This window comes from Aotus nancymaae, unplaced genomic scaffold (assembly GCF_030222135.1).
Source record: "Aotus nancymaae isolate 86718 unplaced genomic scaffold, 86718_ANA_hifiasm-v0.15.2.pri h1tg000014l, whole genome shotgun sequence".
NCBI classification, from domain to species: Eukaryota; Metazoa; Chordata; class Mammalia; order Primates; family Aotidae; genus Aotus; species Aotus nancymaae.
Window position 1 is genome coordinate 103383895 of NW_026988425.1, and position 19442 is coordinate 103403336.

Below are 19442 nucleotides of genomic sequence, written 5' to 3' on the forward strand. Positions count from 1 at the left end.
TTTCTGGAAATTGCCCAAAAGGTTTTTAACAATAGGGACACTTCAGAAGCCAAACAGGATAAAAGAGTTACTAAAGCAGTAATAGCAACTCTTCAGGAAACCCAAGTTATTCCAAGAGGACAGGGAACCCCACAGGGGAGCCCCTGGGGTCCCTGGCCCAGGCTAGGATGCAACCAACGTGCGTACTGCCAACAAGAAGGCCACTGGAAGAATGAGTGCCTGGAGAGGAGAAGGCGAGAAACAGCTCAGGGAAAGCCACCAAGGGCCATTCTCAATTTAGAAAGCCAGGATTGACAGGGCCAGGGCTCTTATTTATTAAGCACCCAGGAGCCCAAGGTCACTTTGAAGAGTGGGGGCATACCTGCCAGCTTCCTAGTTGACACCTGGGCAGCCCATTCAGTCCTTACTTAGCCTCTGGGACCACTATCCAGTAGAAAAACCATTATCCAGGAGGCCACAGGAAAAAACACAACAAGCCCTTGGACCACCAACTGATTCATTGATCTGGGGAATGGCACCATCACCCACTCCTTTTTAGTCATTCCAGAGTGTCCATACCCACTCCTAGGATGGGACTTACTCCACAAACTTCAAGCAAATATTTCTTTCTGTGAGGGCCAGGCTTGCCTCTCAATTCCTCCTCCCTTGGCATCAAGGCCACCTCAGCAAATCCTCATCACCTGTGCTCTGTCAGATGAGTATCTCTTACAGGAAGCTTTATCCTCAGAGGCATATCAACCACCAACATCAGACCTCCTCCGCCAATTCCAAGAGAATGTACCCGGAGTGTGGGCCAAGACAAATTCCCCAGGCTTGGCAAGTCACTGTACCCCAGTCGTGGTCCAGCTATTGGCAATGGCAACTCCAGTCCAGGTACGATAATATCCCATGAGCCAGGAAGCCAGATGGGGACTTGCTCCACATATAACCAGACTCCTAAAAGGAGAGATCCTTACAACCTGTAAGTTCCCCTGGAATATCCCCTTGCTCCCCATCTTAAAGCCAGGCACAAAGGACTATCAGCCTGTACAGGACTTAAGGGAGGTAAACAAATGAGTGGAAACTGTCCACCCTACGGTTCCAAATCCGTACACCCTCCTAAGTCTCTTGGGCCCAGAACACCACCATTACACTGTCTTGGATCTCAAGGATGCATTCTTTTGCATCCCACTGGCCCCTGTTAGCCAGCCCATATCTGCTTTTGAATGAACTGACCCTGATACTGGGGTCTCAGGGCAACTCACTTGGACAAGACTGCCTCAGGGGTTCAAAAACTCCCCTACTCTGTTTGATGAGGCAGTTAGCCAAGATCTTGCCACCTTCCGAGATGAGTTCCCTGAGTGTACCCTACTCCAATATGTGGATGACTTACTCTTGGCTACAAAAACCCAGGAGACCTGTAAAGAGACCATCCAGTCATTATTAAAGACCCTACAGACTTTGGATTCCTGGGTCTCAGCTAAAAAGGCCCAACTCTGCCAACCGAAAGTTACTTACCTGGGCTATATCATAGAGAAGGGCAACAGGGCACTGGCACCCAGCCGAGTCCAAGCGGTGCTGCAAATACCCACCCCCACCACGGAATGCCAAGTTCAAGAATTCCTTGGGGCAGTAGGGTACTGCAGACTATGGATTTTGGGATTAGCCAAGATAGCCAAGCCCCTGTATGCCTGCACTGGAGGAAATCAGCCTTTGACTTGGACAGAGATAGAGCAACGGGCTTTTGACAAGCTCGAGACTACCCTAACTACAGCCCCAGCCTTGGCCTTGCCAGACATCTCTAAACCCTTCTGGTTGTTTGTGCATGAAAAACAGGGAGTCGCTAAGGGGGTGCTCACCCAGACGTTGGGACCATGGTCCCGGCCAGTTCCCTACTTTTCAAAAAGACTTGATCCCATAGCCTCTGGGCGGCCGGCTTGTTTGAGGTCAGTGGCAGCTACAGCCCTGTTAGTCAAGGGGGAGGACAAATTAACCTTGGGCCAGGAGTTAAACTTAGTAGCACCCCACGCAGTACAGTCACTACTCCGTGGAGCTCCGGGAAAATGGATGTCAAATGCCTGCATAGTTCAATATGAGGCCTTACTTTTGGACCAGCCCCACATAAAGTTTTTAAAGGCTACAGTTTTAAATCCCACCATGCTGCTACCAGACAGCGAGCCAGAGGAGCCCATACATGACTGCCAACAAACAATGGACATCCTCCACGTGGCTCCACTGGACCTCACTGACGTCCCCCTGCAGAACCCAGAGGAGGTACTATATACAGATGGCAGCAGTTTCGTGGTTGACGGAGTCAGGTATGCCGGTGCAGCCATAGTCAACCTAGAGCAGGTTGTCTGGGCCCAGGCTCTACCACATGGAACCTTGGCCCAAAAGGCAGAACTCATAGCTTTGACAAAGGCCTTAGACTGGGCAGAGGGAAAAACTGTTAACATCTACATGGATAGCCAGTATGCCTTTGCTATGGCTCATGTACATGGAGTCATTTATAAAGAAAGAGGACTACTTACCTCAGAGGGAAAAACCATCAAAAACAAAGAAGAAATCCTAGCCCTACTAAAGGCTGTATGGAAGCCCAAGGGGCATTAATACACTGCAAAGGACACCAGAAGGGAGATTCACCAGAGGTGAGGGGAAATAGGGTGGCTGACCTACAAGCCAGTCAGGCAGCCTTGGGACCAGTAAAACCTCTGACCCTTCTTGTAACTCTGCCAGCTCCAACTCTGCCCCCTACCCCTACGTACTCACCTGATGAAGAAAACTTTGCTAAAGAACAAGGGGGCACAAAAGATTCCATAGGATGGTGGATTCTACCGGACACAAGGATTGTGGTCCCCAAGGTTCTAGATCGGGCTCTAGTTAAGGACACACACCAGGCCACTCACTTAGGACAGACCAAACTAACTGAGCTGCTAAGAGGCAAATACTACATTCCCCACTTACAGGAACTTATCAAGAAAATTACTATTCAGTGTGATGTATGTGCCCGAGTAAATCCAGGAGGGAACGGGTCTATCCAGGTAGGAGTAAGACTCAGAGGGACTAGCCCTGGGGAGCACTGGGAAGTAGATTTCACTGAAATAAACCCCCCAGCAAATGGCTATAAATACCTCCTGGTGTTTATAGATACGTTCTCTGGATGGGTTGAAGCCTTCCCCACTAGGTCCGAGACTGCTTTGGTGGTCACAAAAAAACTATTACAGGACCTTGTTCCTCAGTTCGGCCTCCCTCTAATGCTGGGGTCAGACAATGGGCCCACCTTTACTGCACAAATTTCTCAGGGCCTAGCCAAGACCCTGGGTGTATCCTGGAAATTACACTGTGCTTATTGTCCCCAGAGTTCAGGGCAAGTCGAACGAATGAACCAGACAATAAAAGAAACCCTGACAAAGTTTATCTTAGAAACCAGTGAAAACTGAGTAAGCCTGCTTCTTTTTGTCCTCCTCTGCATCCAGTGCACACCCTATCAAAAAGGCTTCTCCCCTTTTGAAATCATGTTCGGCAGGCCCCCTCCCTTACTCCCCAGACCCGCGGATACTATGCATGCTGAAGTCCATAACTATACACTCCTTAAGGCCTTACAGACGCTCCAGTCTGTTCAATCCCAGATACACCAGCTCATTAAGGACACCCGTCCCACCCCATTGGACCACGCAGACAAGCCGACACACCCCTTCCAGCCCAGAGACTGTCCTTGTTAAAAGATTCGCCACATCTGGCCTCACCCCGCATTGGAAGGGACCCTACACGGTTATCCTGACCACGCCCACCTCACTCAAGATAGACGGACTGATGGCCTGGATTCATCATGCCTACGTCAAGACTGCCCCACCAGAAGGACAATGGAGCATCAAACACTCCCTGCCCCCGACTCACTAAAGTTAAGACTTGTGCGCTCTTTGCGGTCACCACCCTCGCCACCCTAATCTATGCTGTAAATCCCTAAAGCAAACTCCCCTTAGAACCCACCTACTAACAATGGGTCCTCACCGAGGGCTCCACTGGAGGTTATGTTACTTCATTAACTGGGAAGGGATCCACCCTAGTCAACTTAACCCTCGCGTACATTCCGAAGACTCCCATTACCTTTTCCCTAGACCTCTGTGCCCTCCTGGACCCGTTCCTAACCCCAAACGTAGATCCTAGGACAAAAGATATAGCTGGGTGTGGCAGTGCAAGGGCAGAGCAACAACTTCAAACTTACAGATTATATCTGTGCCCAGGATCCACCCCACAAAAAAGGTGGAACTGTGGAGACTTAAATGAATAATTTTGCCCCCACTGGGGCTGTGAAACTATCTCCACTGTATCAAGATACACCAAAAACAGAGACTCCTTCATCTCTTTTAACCAAGACTCTCCCCCATCCCCATCCTACACTGGAACTTGTAACCCACTCAAGATAACTGTAACTACTCTAGATGGTAGATGGACAACGGGGAGAACCTGGGATCTCAGAGTATATATGAGTGGGTGGGACATGGGAAGCATCTTTACCATCCAGCGTATAACCCCGCCCAGACCCCACCCTCTAGGACCCATTGCCCAGGTCTTACAGCAACAGGAGGCCCCCTTAAAAGTACAAAGCTCCTTCATCCAGATAATCAATACCACCCCTCAACAATCTTCCCCTACAACTCCAACTCGGCTCGAAGAGGACACAACCCTGTTAATCTTGTTGTCCTCGGCTCACCACCTCCTCAACAAATCTAACCCAGATTTAGGAAAAGACTGTTGGCTCTGTCTAAACCCTCACCACCGTTTTATACTGGGTTGTCTTCCCAATTACCTGCCAACCTGTCCAATTCTTCATGCTCCCAATCCACACTCCATTTAACCCTGGGGGACATAGAAGGGTCTGGGCACTGCTACCACTCCCCAAATTATACCCTTGCAGGTTCTCCCTATGGGCACTATTGTAATGTCTCCCACAATGTAACCTTTAATGGTAAAAACCTTAACTATAGGGCCCCAGATACCACTTGGTTAGCCTGCACTTTTGGCCTCACCAACTGCATTTCCATATACCAGTTCAGCAGCTCCGCTCCCATACTCTGTACACCGGTACACATTCTCCCCAGAATTGACATTTATGATGGCCAACAGGGACTTAACCTCCTGGCCCCATCAGATATTATTACTACCCGATGGAAATGCGTCACTATCATCATCCCTCTACTGGTTGGATTAGGCATTGCTACCTCCACCGCAGTTGGAATATCAGCTCTTATAACTGGGGACCAAAATTTTAAAACTCTCTCTGAGCACATAGATACTGATTTAGGCCACCTGGAAAACTGCATTTCCCAACTCACTGATCAGGTTGAGTCTTTGGCTGCAATAGTCCTCCAAAACAGGTGAGGACTAGATTTACTATTCTTAAAACAAGGGGGGTTATGTGCCGCCCTTAATGAACAATGTTGCTTCTATGCTAATAGGTCAGTCCTCATCCAAGAGAGCCTCTCCCTGGTCAAACAGAATCTCAAAACCAGAAAACAACTTCGAGAGGCTTCAGAAAGTTGGTATCAGAAAATGTTTCCCCGGTCCCCTTGGCTCACTTCCCTCCTTATGGGCCTGGTGGGACCTCTGGCCCTACTCCTACTGGGACTCATGTTCGGCCCCTGCCTCCTAAACCAACTGCTCAGGTTCATAAAACCTAGGGTAGACTCCGTAAAATTAATGGTATTAAGGTCTCAATATGAGCCCTTAAAACAAACAAACAATACTAACCTGTTAGAGGAATCAATGATTTAATTCCTGTAAATAAAACAAGGGAGGAATGTGACATGGAAAAAGCCCCATAAAACGGCATACCTCAACCATACCTCGGCTTTCTATTGAAACTGCTCTCCGTGACCCTAATGTGAGAGGCAAGCAGTCCAAACCCATGCCATCTTGGCTCCTGTGACATGTAATAAGTAACTAAGGTCTGTAATTCCCACCACTACCAGACAATGTGTAAACTAACATTTATCTTGACTTCTGTAAACCACTTAAGTAACAATCTGAGTGACAAAAGTCCCCTGGCCCTTGGAATGTCCGGAGCCCCTCACCCTCATCTCCACCCAGGAGGTGATTTACAGAATCCACTAGCCCTCGGAATGTCTGAAACCCCTCAACCCCATCCTCGCTCCTCAGCCTTACCTCCGAGGTGGTTTTAGGAGTATAAAAGGTATTGACACCCTACTTTTGAAGCCACAGGTTGGAGAGACGCGAGTCCTCTGTGGCCGCTGGCAATAAAAACCCTGCAATTTGGCATACTTTTGTCTTGGTGTTGACTTTCTATGCTCGGTTCAGTACAACACAAGACGTATAGAACTGGTATGATGCCACAAGGAAGACTTAAAAGATTAGGAAAGGAATGCTACCTGATGCCTGCATGACATCCTACTGACTCCTGTGAATGACTGCATCAGTCAGGGGCCCACAGGAAATAAGAAGCATACTCAAACTGGGTAATTGCAAGAAAGTTTAATAAAGGGACTCTTTACAAAGGACATAAGCAGGAAAATCAGGACTAATCATATAATTCATTGTTGAAATGGTGCCACTTTCTTTTCACAGAACTTTGAGTTGCTGTTTTAGGAATGGTGCCACTTTTGAGGGTGAAAGGAAGCTTTCTTAATAAATTATTCCAGGACAATGGGCATAAACTGGGTCTAGCACAGCCAAACTGTAACTTTTGCAATAGTGGAGTATCCTATCCCAGGCTAGCAAAAATAAGAAGCTGTTATCACCCCTACCCTACAAGGACAAAGGGAGGAAACAGTTACTAGAACCTGGCAGGCAGCAAGATGAAAAGGTCAACAAACAGGAGCTGTGGCCCTCTATAACAAAAAGCATCCAATCTATAATGAGGCAACCGCTGGAAAATGGGTGAATTAAAAATCCAAACTTCACTGTCTTACTACCTTCTGATCTCTTGCCAGTATCTATCTCCAATTAGGTGAACCCAACCAGAAACTGGAGGTCAGGGGAGCCTATGGATACAGTCCTTATGGGTTGGCTCCCAGGGTATAGGACAGAGAGTATACCTATATACACAATGTAAAATGCAAAGGAAATGGGCAAAATAGATACCACATTCAGAGGGGAAAATAGAAGATATCCAGCATATAAAGTATCCAAAACTGAAATTATCCTTTAGCTCTGACTTCTTCCAAAATTTTTTTGAAGCATTCTAAGAAAGCTGAACTCTTACATTCTTCTTGAACAATCTTCTCCCTACTCATGTCCTATTATGTTGTAGAAAAAAAGCAAAGTAAGCAAGAACTTACTTTACCCCCAACTGGATGAGAGCAAGACTATTTCTTCACAGAGCAATGAACGTAAGCACGAGGTTTACATAAATATATTTAGTCTCCTCACTCTCTATTTCAAAAAGATCTGGGCACATTTCACAGCCATGGACTGATTATGCAGGTACCATCAGCCTGGGAATAAAATGAAATTAAAAAACAATATGTTTTTCATATCTGTCATAGGAAACTCCTTCACTCCACCTTCTGGTCCACAGATGTTCCCAAGAGATCTTAGAGGAAGTATGGAGTCTGGTCAACCAAATCAATGGTTTAGACCAACAGCAAATCTGCATGAATATAAATGTAAAATGCAGAGGAAATAGACACAATAGATATCACATTCAGAGGTGACCACTGGTCACTTCTCCTTACATAAATACCATACTTGGCTATAAATGATTAAAGTAGAATATGAAAAAGAGAAGTGATGTTCACCTCTGAAAATGTGACACTTCTCAGCATATGAAAACCAAGAGGTAGAATGATTGTATGACTTGTATCCTGGAGGATCCAGAGCAATACACCTTACTTTCAGGACCAAAGAACACCCTTCTGCTGGGGAAAGTCCATCATTACCCTTTCTAAATTATTACCAAGCTAAAGTTGATGTCATTGACTTTTCTTACTCCAAAGAGAGCGATCTCCCCCATCTCATTAATAACCTCTCTGATAACCTTTCCATTGTTTTAAATCCAATCATTCTATTATTGAATAAGGTTTTTAAAAAAATAGCAGTCTTCTTTTGGCAACTATTTTTCAAACCCGGACTGAATTTTCTATGAGTTTTAGGCTATTTTAAATTTTCAGGATGATTCAAAGAAGAGGAAGAAAGACCTAAGTTTAAAAAGAAGAAGGAAAACAATAAAGGAATAAAAGAAAGAATGGAAAGCATCATTAAAACAAGAAATTAAAGTATTAAGAAAATAAATGAATAATTTATCTTTTTAGTGAGGGTAGAAGAAAAGAGAGCTCTGTCATGGATCATTTTCTGGTCCATGATCTGGGTGAGACTATTACCTAAGCTCCCTGAGTAATCAGTGTTACAAATGATCTCACTTCTATTTCCATATAGGAAACACACCATTCTTGACAAACTAGGTATGTAGATACTGCTTACTCCTTCAGCATTTGGACAAATGAAAAGAGAGGAAAAACAGGAAGCTTTTTAGCTCACCAGGAATTTTCACAGATGGTCTTGGTCTGACTTGTTGCCCCAAACAAGACATAAGCACATTCCAGAAAGACAGCAGCAAAGAGCTAGAAAAGGAAGTCTTTATAGAGAGGTTCTTTCAATGGAAAAGAATTTTCTTCCTGACAATGATCTTCATAAGAGGTTAATATGCTTAAGCATATTGAGAATTCATTAAATATCCATTACATGTAGCACAGAAGACTGAGCCATGTTGTGCTTATGATCATGACCAAAAGCTTAAGAAAAATTGGTTTTCATAGTGAGTTTGTGTGTAACAAAGCTAGTCATAGCCTAGTGGTTGTTTGGAAGCTCAGAACTCATTTTCAAGATCAATTATTTTAATTCTCCAGTTTTTAGTAATGCTTTTCTGTAGTCTTTTCTGCACCTGATTCTAACTGCCTTATTCCTTTGTTCCGTTGTCTTGTCTCACCTTGATTATTTTTTTATCTTCTGGCACCAATATATTTATTGCAAGTCACTTCAAATGCTACTGGAAAAGTAAAGAGTGAACAAATGGTCTGCTATAAAACATCCGACCTACTCTTAAAGAACTTGCAATCTGATAGATAAGGTTGAAAAGCATTATTGAAATGTGAAGTAATCTATGGAAGCCATAGAAAGAGGTCCCAAATAAATATGGCTTAAAAAATAATGAGGTCGCATCCAGGTAGAAGACCACTTTTGGAGACATCAAACAAGTTGAACATGGAAAGATATGAAAATCTAACATATCGTATTGGGAGACTTGGGAGAAGAAAGCTCAGAGCATGTTTAGACCATATTACCTTCAGATACTGTTTGCTGGAAGCCTAGGAGAATGAAGGAGACAAGGCTGGAAAGAGCTTGGAGTCAATGCAGGAGGGATAACTGTAAATCTCAAAAACAACCTTGAGTAGGTTGTTTGCCCATAACGTTTTGAGCAGAAAAGTAATATAATCAAGGTGATCTAAGAGGTCACATAATTACAGATAAGGAAATTGGGGGCAACAGGAACAAGTGTTTAGCAATGTTTTAACAGACGAAAAGACGCCTTTCAGAATGCCTGAGGCGGAGACACCCTGCTTGCCTCTTCTCTACAAAGACTCTGCATAGATATAGATACAGGGGGCTTCAAAGGAGGAAACAAAATAAGGGAGAGGCATTCTGGTTATACCTCCAGTAGAATGCAAGTCGAGCCTCAATGCAGGCTGCTTTCTGCTGTTCTTGCCCCCATCAGCAATCAAGAGATGAAGCTGAAGGTTCCAGTGGGCAGTCACACTCTCTGGCCCTACAGCAAGCCACTAGAGGGGGAGGGTATGTGAAGTGAAGGTGACAGAAGCAGCCACCATGCCCTTGCCTTTGTCTCTTGGAGCTATCCCAGCCCAGTGAAGAAATCTGGGTTTAGCTCCTGTCCGCCTATGCAATGTCCAGCTGCCGACCAGAATCACCTCTGATGTCACAACAGATGAATCAGGCTTTGGCATTATCCCCCAATACCCTGAGGAGTTGGTGATGGAGGAAAAATGGACTTCTTTTTCAATTAATGCTGTGGTGACTTAAGTACAACACATGAAGAATTCCAGAAAAGCAGCATCTTTGAAGTCAGCGGTGAATCAGAGGTTTTTCCGCCCCTCTAGACGAGTGCCTTCTATGAAAAAGAGTTTAACTCAGGCTGGAGTTTGTCCCCTACTGTTTTCCCGCATCCCTCGACATTCCCTGCTCTTTTTCGCAGGCACCGCATGGCCTGTGAAATTTGCTGGGATTTACACACGGTGTCCAATCTCTTTGCTCCGAGCGATGACTCCTAGGAACTTTCCAAGGACCAGTGCGATGCAGGCTCTGACACGAGAGGGAGGGGGGTAGGGGGAGATGGACCGGGGAGCGGAAGGGAAGGAGAGAAAGAGGGGAACTGGATGTCGAGGGGGCCCGGGGCAGCATGAGCCAAGCTAGGGCGGAGCAGAGGGTTTATCTCAGCAACCTGATCAGTGTGTCGGCCTTTCCCTGGCTTCAGCCCTCCGTTGGTGCTGCTGGAGCTAGGAAGACTGCTAGACATTCTCTAGGGCGTTCTCCCTGACTCACTTGGCTGCGTTTTTAACCATTCTTTTCTGAATCAGCAAGAGTTTGCTAGCCAAATCTGAGCCCGCCATCTCGCAGCTTCTCCTGTCTCTAAAACCAGTGCTCGGGCTCAGGCCCCAGGTGACCGAAGTTATCCTGGCGACACTGCGCGGGGCTCAGCCGCAGGGAAGCAAAGCGCACGAAAGCGTGCGCCGCCTCCGGGAGAGCTGGGCGCAGGACAGCATCCTCTCCGTGCGCTCACCGCTGCGCACCCAGCAGCCCAGTCCAGCGCTGGCGTTAAGAATGTGACTGTGAAGGTGGTTGCGCCTTGGACTTTGTGGTTTTAAAAGTTCTTGACACCTGCTAGAACGTGCTAGAGGACACTTCAGCCCCTAAGGTGCCCCTAGTTACCAAGAGTAGGCGCTTTTCCTAAAATTGATACAGGAAATTTGAAAAGTAGGGTTTTTGAGAACAAGGCATATCAGATCTTTTTCCATTTATTTCAACCTCTTATCTTTCCTGTCCCTGAGTTTCTGGTCACGGTTGCACATTTAATGCTTTCGCAGGGAAGCACTGTCGAAGACTGAAACTGCACCTACCCTCCAAAGCATCCCATAAGTAAGCACAGTTTCTTACTAGCCAAGGAGAAGGGAAAGCACTAGTTGAAAGTGTCCACATGAAATGCTCAAAGGTGTTTAGGATGCACAGGCAGTACTCAAGGACTCCAAATCTTTAAAGTGACTACTGGTTTCAGAAGGTGTTTTTCCCAAATAGAAAGGATTGGTCATGGTAACGCCCTACAGGAAAAAGACACCAGTATCCATTTCTTAAAGGACATTCACACATATGAAGAATTTAGGGCAAAGGAAAAAGGAGGAAGGTGAGGGAAATTCCTGATGACTTTACTAATGTTAAAATTCCATAGATTTAGCTACTCCTTTTTTTTTCCTTTCACATCATCAATTCAGAATTCTATAAAGGAAGAGAATGACATGGTAGAAAATCATTGGCCTAGGAGAAAAGAGCCCGTAGGCGTTTAGGTGTTATATATGTGCAGCCAGAAAGCTCTGGAGCATCAGGGAGACTCCAACTTAAGGCAACAGCATGGGTGAATAAGGGCCTCTTGTGTACTGGAAAAGAGAGGCAAAGCCTGGTGCTTGAGCACTAGCCCCTAAGGCAGGCCCTACAGATCTAGAGGCAATTCAGCCTTGGTGGGAAGAGTTTAGTGTGAAACTGGGGTGGAACTGGGTTTCCATGTACATTCCCTCATACCTTACTATATGTTCTGTCAGTTTCTTTCAGGAAAATCTTCATCTTACAACTTGTAGGGCTGGTGCTAACTTATGACTTCACTAACTGTGACTTTACGGAGATTAAAAAAGAGTATTGCCGTACTATTCGTGAAGACTTGCTTACATACATGAGTGGGGTAAGTGAAGAAACTTTTTTGAAACAAATGTATTTTCATCAGAAAGGTAGACATACACACACTCTACAATTTAACTTTGTAGGAAAGAAAAATAATTTAGAAAAAAATCATAGCCCCACATTTTGTCAAGAATTCATACAAGTGATACTCAAATATATTGGCATCTAAAATAATTATTTAGAAATTGGCACATTCTAAGCCTGCAGATGCTGATGAAGAGCAGGTATTGATAGGCAGTGCATTATGCGTCAAGGATGTCTATTCTCTGCTAAAGTACTGCTCCGATTATGCTGTAAAAAGACAGCAGGAGGAAGTAAGAGCTTAAGAAAGAGGAGAAAATGAGAGACCATTCTCATGAGCTAAGCTCTAAGGATTGATGCTGTGCTTCAGGTCTCTCCAGTGTTTTAGATGTTTCAGGATGCAATTTATTACAGAATAAATTTCCTGATTTATTTATAGTAATCATTTTATATATAAATCATTTATTTATATATAGTAATCATTTTCCTGATTAACCTAATTTCTCGATAGAGTTTGTATTCATGAACGGTTACAGTACAGATGTGGACATCCAAAGAATGGCATTATTGCTCACAAGCATAGTGCCGTGTGCAGCCGTGACTTGAGGGAAGGAAGTGGGGAGGTCTCCCTCTGAGACCTGAACCTTTTGGTGTGGTTTCAAACACTAGCCAGCACTATCTGAAGACTATTTCACTGCCTTGTCGATGATATAGGAAACAGGTATCTGATTGCAAACTGTTTTCAGAGCACCTTTAAAGCCTGGGAACAAAGGGTGGAGGAATGATTTTCCTTGTAGACTTGAAAGTCTTTACCCTCCTTGTCACATTTTTGTTTCTTCCAGACCAAAAGTACCGAGTTCAACAACACCATCTTTTGTAACAATCGGGTGAGTAGAGAGGTCAGTGCTGCTGACTTTCTCCAGGGAGGTGCTAGGCATTTTGGAGAGGGAGTAACCTGCGGTGTGCAGAACCCCGGGAGGTGCCTAGGCTCCCGGACAACGCCGGCAGGGATAGGGGACAACTGGACTGCCAGCGCGGGGCTGCGGCTAGCTTGGGACAACGCTTCTGTTCCAGTTTAGGGAGAGGAAGTCTCTATCCGGAGGAAAGGCAAATCGGGAACTGGGACCAGGAAATGTTGTCAGGGGCACCACCTGCTGGGGTCCCAGCCTTCACGCTCGGGCACAGGCTTTTCGCCTCCTGGGCAGCCTGGAGACTTGGGCGGAGCGAGCGTGGGTGACTGTCCTTTCGCAACAAGCGCCCTCCGCCACCCTCGCCACGCCCCTGCTCCCCAGCGGTTGGTTCTTCCTTGCTCTTCTCAATCGTGACCTCCTCGCTCTTACTCTTGTTTGCGGTGTCCTCCGCTCCTCCCTAACCTTCCTCCCCTCCCCTTTCACTCAGTTCTCACCAACGCGCACTCTCTCTTTTTTTTTCTTTCTGGTGTTTTCGCCTTTTCTCGTAAACTTTGCCGCCGCCGATGAGCAGTCACACTGCCTTACTGAAATCCAGCGCCTAACCTTCAATCCCACCCCCGGCTGCGCGTCACTCGCCAAGGAACTGTTCGCCGTGAGAACTAACGCTACCTTCGCTCTCTGGTGCCCAAGCTATTCGGAAACTCAGGTAAGCCCAAGCCTCAGACGCTCGCTTTGTACCTTGGGGATAACCTTGAGTTAAACTGGGGCTTTGGTGCAGAAGTCGTTCTCTGACTTTTATCTAGGTTTTATCTTTTCAAGAGCAAACAAGCCGGGTAAAAGCGGTCGGATGTCAGTTAGTCCCACGTTGATACCTGGACTCAAACCCACCTATTTCTAGGGTTCTGATTCCATTTTGGCTGAATTACGGTCCTAAACCTTAGGGCAATGTTTCAAGGTATGATGAGTGAGCCTCCTATATCAGGATGTTTTGATTGCTGGAGCATAGGGATATGGCTGTTAAAAATGCCAATTCTCAGCGACTCAACCCAGACGTTCAACATCAAAATCTCAGGTTATCGGGCTCCTTGAGAGATTCTTGTCCAGTCCAAAGTTTGAGCAACACCGCTTGTTCTTATCACTTAATTATTGTGAGCTTCTTTGTTAAAATGTTGCATTATACATAAAATCTCTATCCTACGTTTACTTAATTGATTGTATGGGTGCTATTGCTGTCTCTTTACATAGTTTTACAGATGTAGTTATCTGCATTTGAATGCATGTGTAGCATTAAATATGGAGATAGTGTAGTGGAAAGTTAGGCGTGGAAACTCTGGAGACAGCCTGCCTGACTTTGAATCCTTGCCCCATAACTTCTGTGAAGACTTGGATCAATTACTTAGCCTCCGTGTACTGTAGCTTCATGAGTAAAGTAAATGTCATATCAGTCTTATACAGGTTGTTTATGAGGATTAAATTAGTCAATACATGTAAATGCAGTTGGAACAGTGCCTGGCATATAATAGGCACTCAATAAATATTTATTTCAGTCAGCAAGTAAAGTAGAGAATTTATCTTCATGATGACAAGTTTAAGAAAGAGAGAGCCAAGTGCAGATATGTGTGATTGCTCCTTATTAACCTAGTGGACTTTATATGTCTGCAGTCTGAGTAGATGGACAAGACTGTAACTTTTTAGATGTTGAGGATTGAAGTCATAGGGCTGGTCTGGATTGAGCTTGAATTAGAAATTGAATACCAGACAGCCATATGAGAAACCTATTTGGCTCCATGCCTTCTTATGAAGGAGACCCTGGCAAATCTACAGATGGCCACAATAAAATTCATTCAAATAAGAGCACAAACAAAAGTCTACGTCAAGTTCTTGGACAGCATGTGAGAAAGGGAGAGTTTGGAGAAATTTATTTCAGTCACCTCCCAAGCCCAAATGGGGAGTCTAAGACTAATAATAGTTATGTCTTTGCATATTTTAAACTGTAAGATTTGTGCTTAGTAACCCTGTTACTTCATTAATCTGCATACCGTGTGTCTAGGAGCCCCGGTGTACTACTCAAAGGTAATTCAGATAAAGACATACACCGGAATCCTCTTTAAAATAAGCCCTCAGAGGTCTGCGGCACATCTAGATGGTGGGGCAGGGGAGGAGGAAGGATGGGGGACAGGAGCATGCATGTTGGGTCCAAAAACTAGACTATGTTTACTGAATTATGTCTGTAAAGAGATATAAGACAGCTCTTGCCCATGAGGAACTTGTGATCTTGTCAGGGAGATCTTGAAATCAGCAATTTATTCGTTTACTTAATCATTCAACAAATATTCAGTGTTTCCTATGATTAAGACACTGTCCTCAGTGCTATGGGGAATACCTGTGATGCAATATTAAGAAAAGCATGTGAGAGCCAAGTTAAATGACTTGTGCACATTCTTAAGCACTAGAAGAGTTTCCAAAAGCAAGGTGTGAGCTATTAGCAGAGGCTTTTTGAAGGAGGTAGTGCTTGACCTTGAAGCAAGAATAGGTGGATGGAGAAACAGGAAGGCATTCCCCTGGAGAAGTCACATACCAGCACATAGTAAGCAGGTGCTTTAGAAACACATTGAAAGGTGGATTTGCATAGAGAAGACAACATAACCTGCACACAACAGTTACTAAAGATAGTGAAAAGTAATTTTGACTATTGATTCTCATATTCTACAGATAAATGCTACTCAGGCAATGAAGAAGAAGAAAAAAAGAAAAGTCACAACCAATAAGTGTCTGGAACAAGTCTCACAATTACCAGGATTGTGGCGTCGCTTCATTCGAACTTTAAGGAAATGACAGTAAACCATCTTTACTATGGTCATGTTTCACAGCACCAAAATAAATCATCTTTATTAAGTAGATGAAACATTAACTGTGACAAAGACCACAAATAGTTATCTTTTAATTACAGAAGAGTTTCTTAACTTATTTTTGTAAGTTTTTATTGTTTAATGTAAGTTTATAATGCAGGGGAAGTACTACTCCTCAAATATTGAGAGAAGCTTCCATAACATTGATGACCGGCTTCGTGGCAGAAATTCGCAACTGTAATTGTATAAGCATTACTCGAGAGGAAAATTCAAAAGTGTATTAGAGCTTCTTTCCTTGAAAAAGAAAAAATATTTAACTCAACGATAGCACCTAAATTTATGTTTAAAAGGCAGATATTCCTTCTACACGTAATGACACTAATTGTGTTAAACTAAAAATTTACAAGAGAAGAAAGTAAATGCACATGGGGTTACACAAATAGTTGTAAATATAATGAAGTAATTTAAAATAATTTTCAAGCAAAATACTGTGAAAGTATTCTAAGCCATGTTTTAAATATTATCTAGCAGACAAGAGTGGTATATGCAAGTAGATCCTGAGAAGTATTTTTGTTACAAACTGTATATATATATATATACACACACACACATATTATATATGAATTTATATATATATGTATTATAAAATGTACTTTAATTTATTTTGTGAACACTTTTGAAAATGTACATATTTCTTTGTAATTGACACTATATATTTCTTAATAAAATAATTCTCAAATCCGTTTCTTATGAATCATCTTTCAAATCTAGTTAGTAGACAATTTACACACATACTTTTCTAAGGGACATTGTCTTTCTTGAAGTTTTTACCTCCACTCATCCTTGGAGCCCATTGACTCCTCCCCTTTATACCTGTTGGCTCTGCTTATAGGAAAGAATATTTGGAGATAGGCAGCTCAGGATGCACTGCAATCATCCTTTTGTTAAATTTTATCACTGGTTTTTTTTTTTTTAATTTCTCTCCTCTTGAACCTTGCTCACACCTGGAAGAAACAAAGCAGTCAAAAGTGAACAGGGGATATCAAATCTATTCTTGAATTTCTGCAGCAAGCTAGAGCCACAGGCACCCTCTCACTCACCTTCCACTCAGAATCCTCCAAACACCAATAGGAAGGGCAACCCTGGTGATAGAACCTAGGCCAAAATAGAGCACATGGGAATGCATTGATTTTTCCTAGGAGTAGACATGCTCTTCTAATCACTCCCCTGAGGGTTAGTTGGGGCTAAACTGTGACAGAAGGGGGAAGTTCAATGTCCTTAAATCCATCTTACCTGCCAACAGGTAAGAGAAAGCTTACATTATATGTCCAGTAAGCATTTAAAGAGTACTTACTTCAACACACAAACACACACACACACACACACACACACACACACAGACATGAAATGCAGCAAGTCTGAAAGTGAGGGAGTGGGAACTAAGAGTGAGAGGAACCAGAGAGAGACATACAGGTGCACACACATAAACAACAACCCTTCCACACACACAGACACACAGCAGTGGCACAGTGTCACTCACCCCCAGGCAGCCCAGGAAGCTGCAGTGTTCTGTTGTTCACCACTAGGACCCTTGTGTGAGAGAATATCCCATGGGCACACAGGCAGGGGTGTCTGGAGATGACCAGAGCATGAAAATTGGAGAGACTCAACTGTGAGCCCTTGGCGGAGACCTGAGACTTTGATTCTGCCTCTTCCCTGGTGCTCGCTCCCTCTGAGGTTTCTTTCTTCTGGCCCATCTTCAGTGAGTCCTGGGCTCTGGAGACTATCCTGTGGATGTCCTCGAGAGGAGGGGCCTGAGCATGGTTTCTGACACACTGCCACCACAGGGACCTTCTCCTTTGTGACATCTCAGGAACCCATCACCAGGGCAATGGTGAATGTCACTATGACCCAAGGAGTGGCTCCTGCTTCATGAATGCACACTAGGGTAGCCTACTCCATTTGTACCTGGCTCCTGGAAGTTGGGGATGCCTAGGAAATGTGCATGAGTGAGACCAAGCCAGGGTCAAACACATAGGACTCATGTCCTCAGGGTCTCCATGAGTGAGTGGTCTTCTGCTTCAGCTCCCGGTGGAAGAGGAGATTCAGGGCGCCTGATGGGCTCTCCAGACAACACCTAGGATAACACTTTGGATACCACTTGGATAAGTGGGAATGGGATTACAATGGAGAGGGGAAGAAAGGCTCTCACTGGGACAGAAAGGTCCCATGGGCCCCAAGGAATGGTGGGCCACCCCACCAAACAGCATGTACTTCTAAGATAATCTCCCCTGCAGCCAGTGAAACAATCCCTTTTGCTGGATCTCTGGCATCTGTGGGAGCCAAAAGATTCAGTGCTTAAAGATACTTTACCGAGGGGCAGAGGAGCTGAATGGACCTCAAGAATGATAGGGAGGGCCAGTGAATTGCAACATTGTCTTGTGGAGAGGGCAAAGGACAGCCAGGCAGCCATCTTGTGGGACATGGAGACTGAGAAAGCATCCCTTTTCCACATGGGGTTGGAAGCCCTGAACCCCAAGATTATCACAACTGCCCAATCATCCTGAAAAAGGTTTGGAGGGAGAAACTGACATGAAAAGCATCCCCATGATGTTTCCCACTGCTGGCCTGTGGAGTGGTCTGCTTAAGACACTGAGCCAGACCAAGAAGCCTCTACAGTAAAAGATGGAAGACAGAGCCTAGGGCAGATTCCAGGCCAAATATGGCACAATGCAACCTCCAAGGGCATCTGGGTTGGAGGAGGGCCAAAAGGTTGACTTGGCCAGAAAGATCAGCTTTGGAGTGAGAGATGCTTGCCACATTCCATTCTTGGTGCTGTGTTCTGGCCCTGTGTCAAGCTGTGGCTAGAGTTCTCAATGAAGGCAAAGGCAAGAGAAGTGAGAATCATCTTCTTTGAGGTCCCTGGGCAGCCCTCCTTGAGGTGGACAGTGAGCTGCGTTGAGGTTTTTGTCCACATCTGGGGGGTGTGATCATCTTGGTCCTAAGAAAGCAGCCATTCCATATAGGGAGGTGATGGAAACCCATGCTGGTCCAATGCAGCTCCTTCCCCACATTGCCAAGTCCTTCCCAAACACCATCTGGATTCCCTGGGGAAATGGCTGACAACTGGCTACATGACCCAGGCAGAAATGCTGGGAGAGGCTCAGCAAAAGTGAGATCATCGTGCAAGAAACCAGCCTCTGGCACACAGGGCATGCCTGTCCCAACACAAAAACACACACATACTCACACACACACACTCACACAAATACACACAGGCACACACTAACACAGAGAGTGAGAAAGAGAGGGAGCAGGAAGGAAGAGAGAAATCACAGGAAGGAAGAGAGAGAGACAGACCTACAGGCACCCCCACACAAACAACACCCCTTCCACACATACAGACACACAGCACTGACAGAGTATTACTCACCCCAGGTAGCCCTTGAAGCTGTATTTTTCCACTGTCCACCACTAGGACACTGGGTTAGAGAACAGCCCACTGGCACACAGGCAGATGTGCCCTGGAAATGATCAGGGCATGACATTTGGGGTCACTATCCAGTATGTCCTTGGTGCAGACTTCTTTCCCACTCCCTCTCTTTTTGACTTTCTGTGTCTGTGTGTATGTCTCTGTGTGTGTGTGTGTATGTGTTGGGATGCCTGTGCTCTGATCCCAGATGCTGGTTTCTTGCATGACAGCCTC

At 44.9% G+C, this 19442-nt stretch overlaps 1 protein-coding gene across 1 annotated transcript; it reads left to right on the top strand.

Moving 5' to 3' along the window:
* Window positions 1-11373: 11373 nt before the first annotated feature.
* On the top strand, window positions 11374-16481 carry TSLP (thymic stromal lymphopoietin). The gene is made up of 5 exons (XM_012473921.2): window positions 11374-11407; window positions 11820-11956; window positions 12819-12863; window positions 13459-13593; window positions 15600-16481. The coding sequence occupies exons 1-5, from the start codon at window positions 11374-11376 to the stop codon at window positions 15720-15722; spliced, it is 474 nt and encodes a 157-aa protein (XP_012329344.1). The 3' UTR covers window positions 15723-16481.
* The last annotated feature ends 2961 nt before the right edge of the window (window positions 16482-19442 follow it).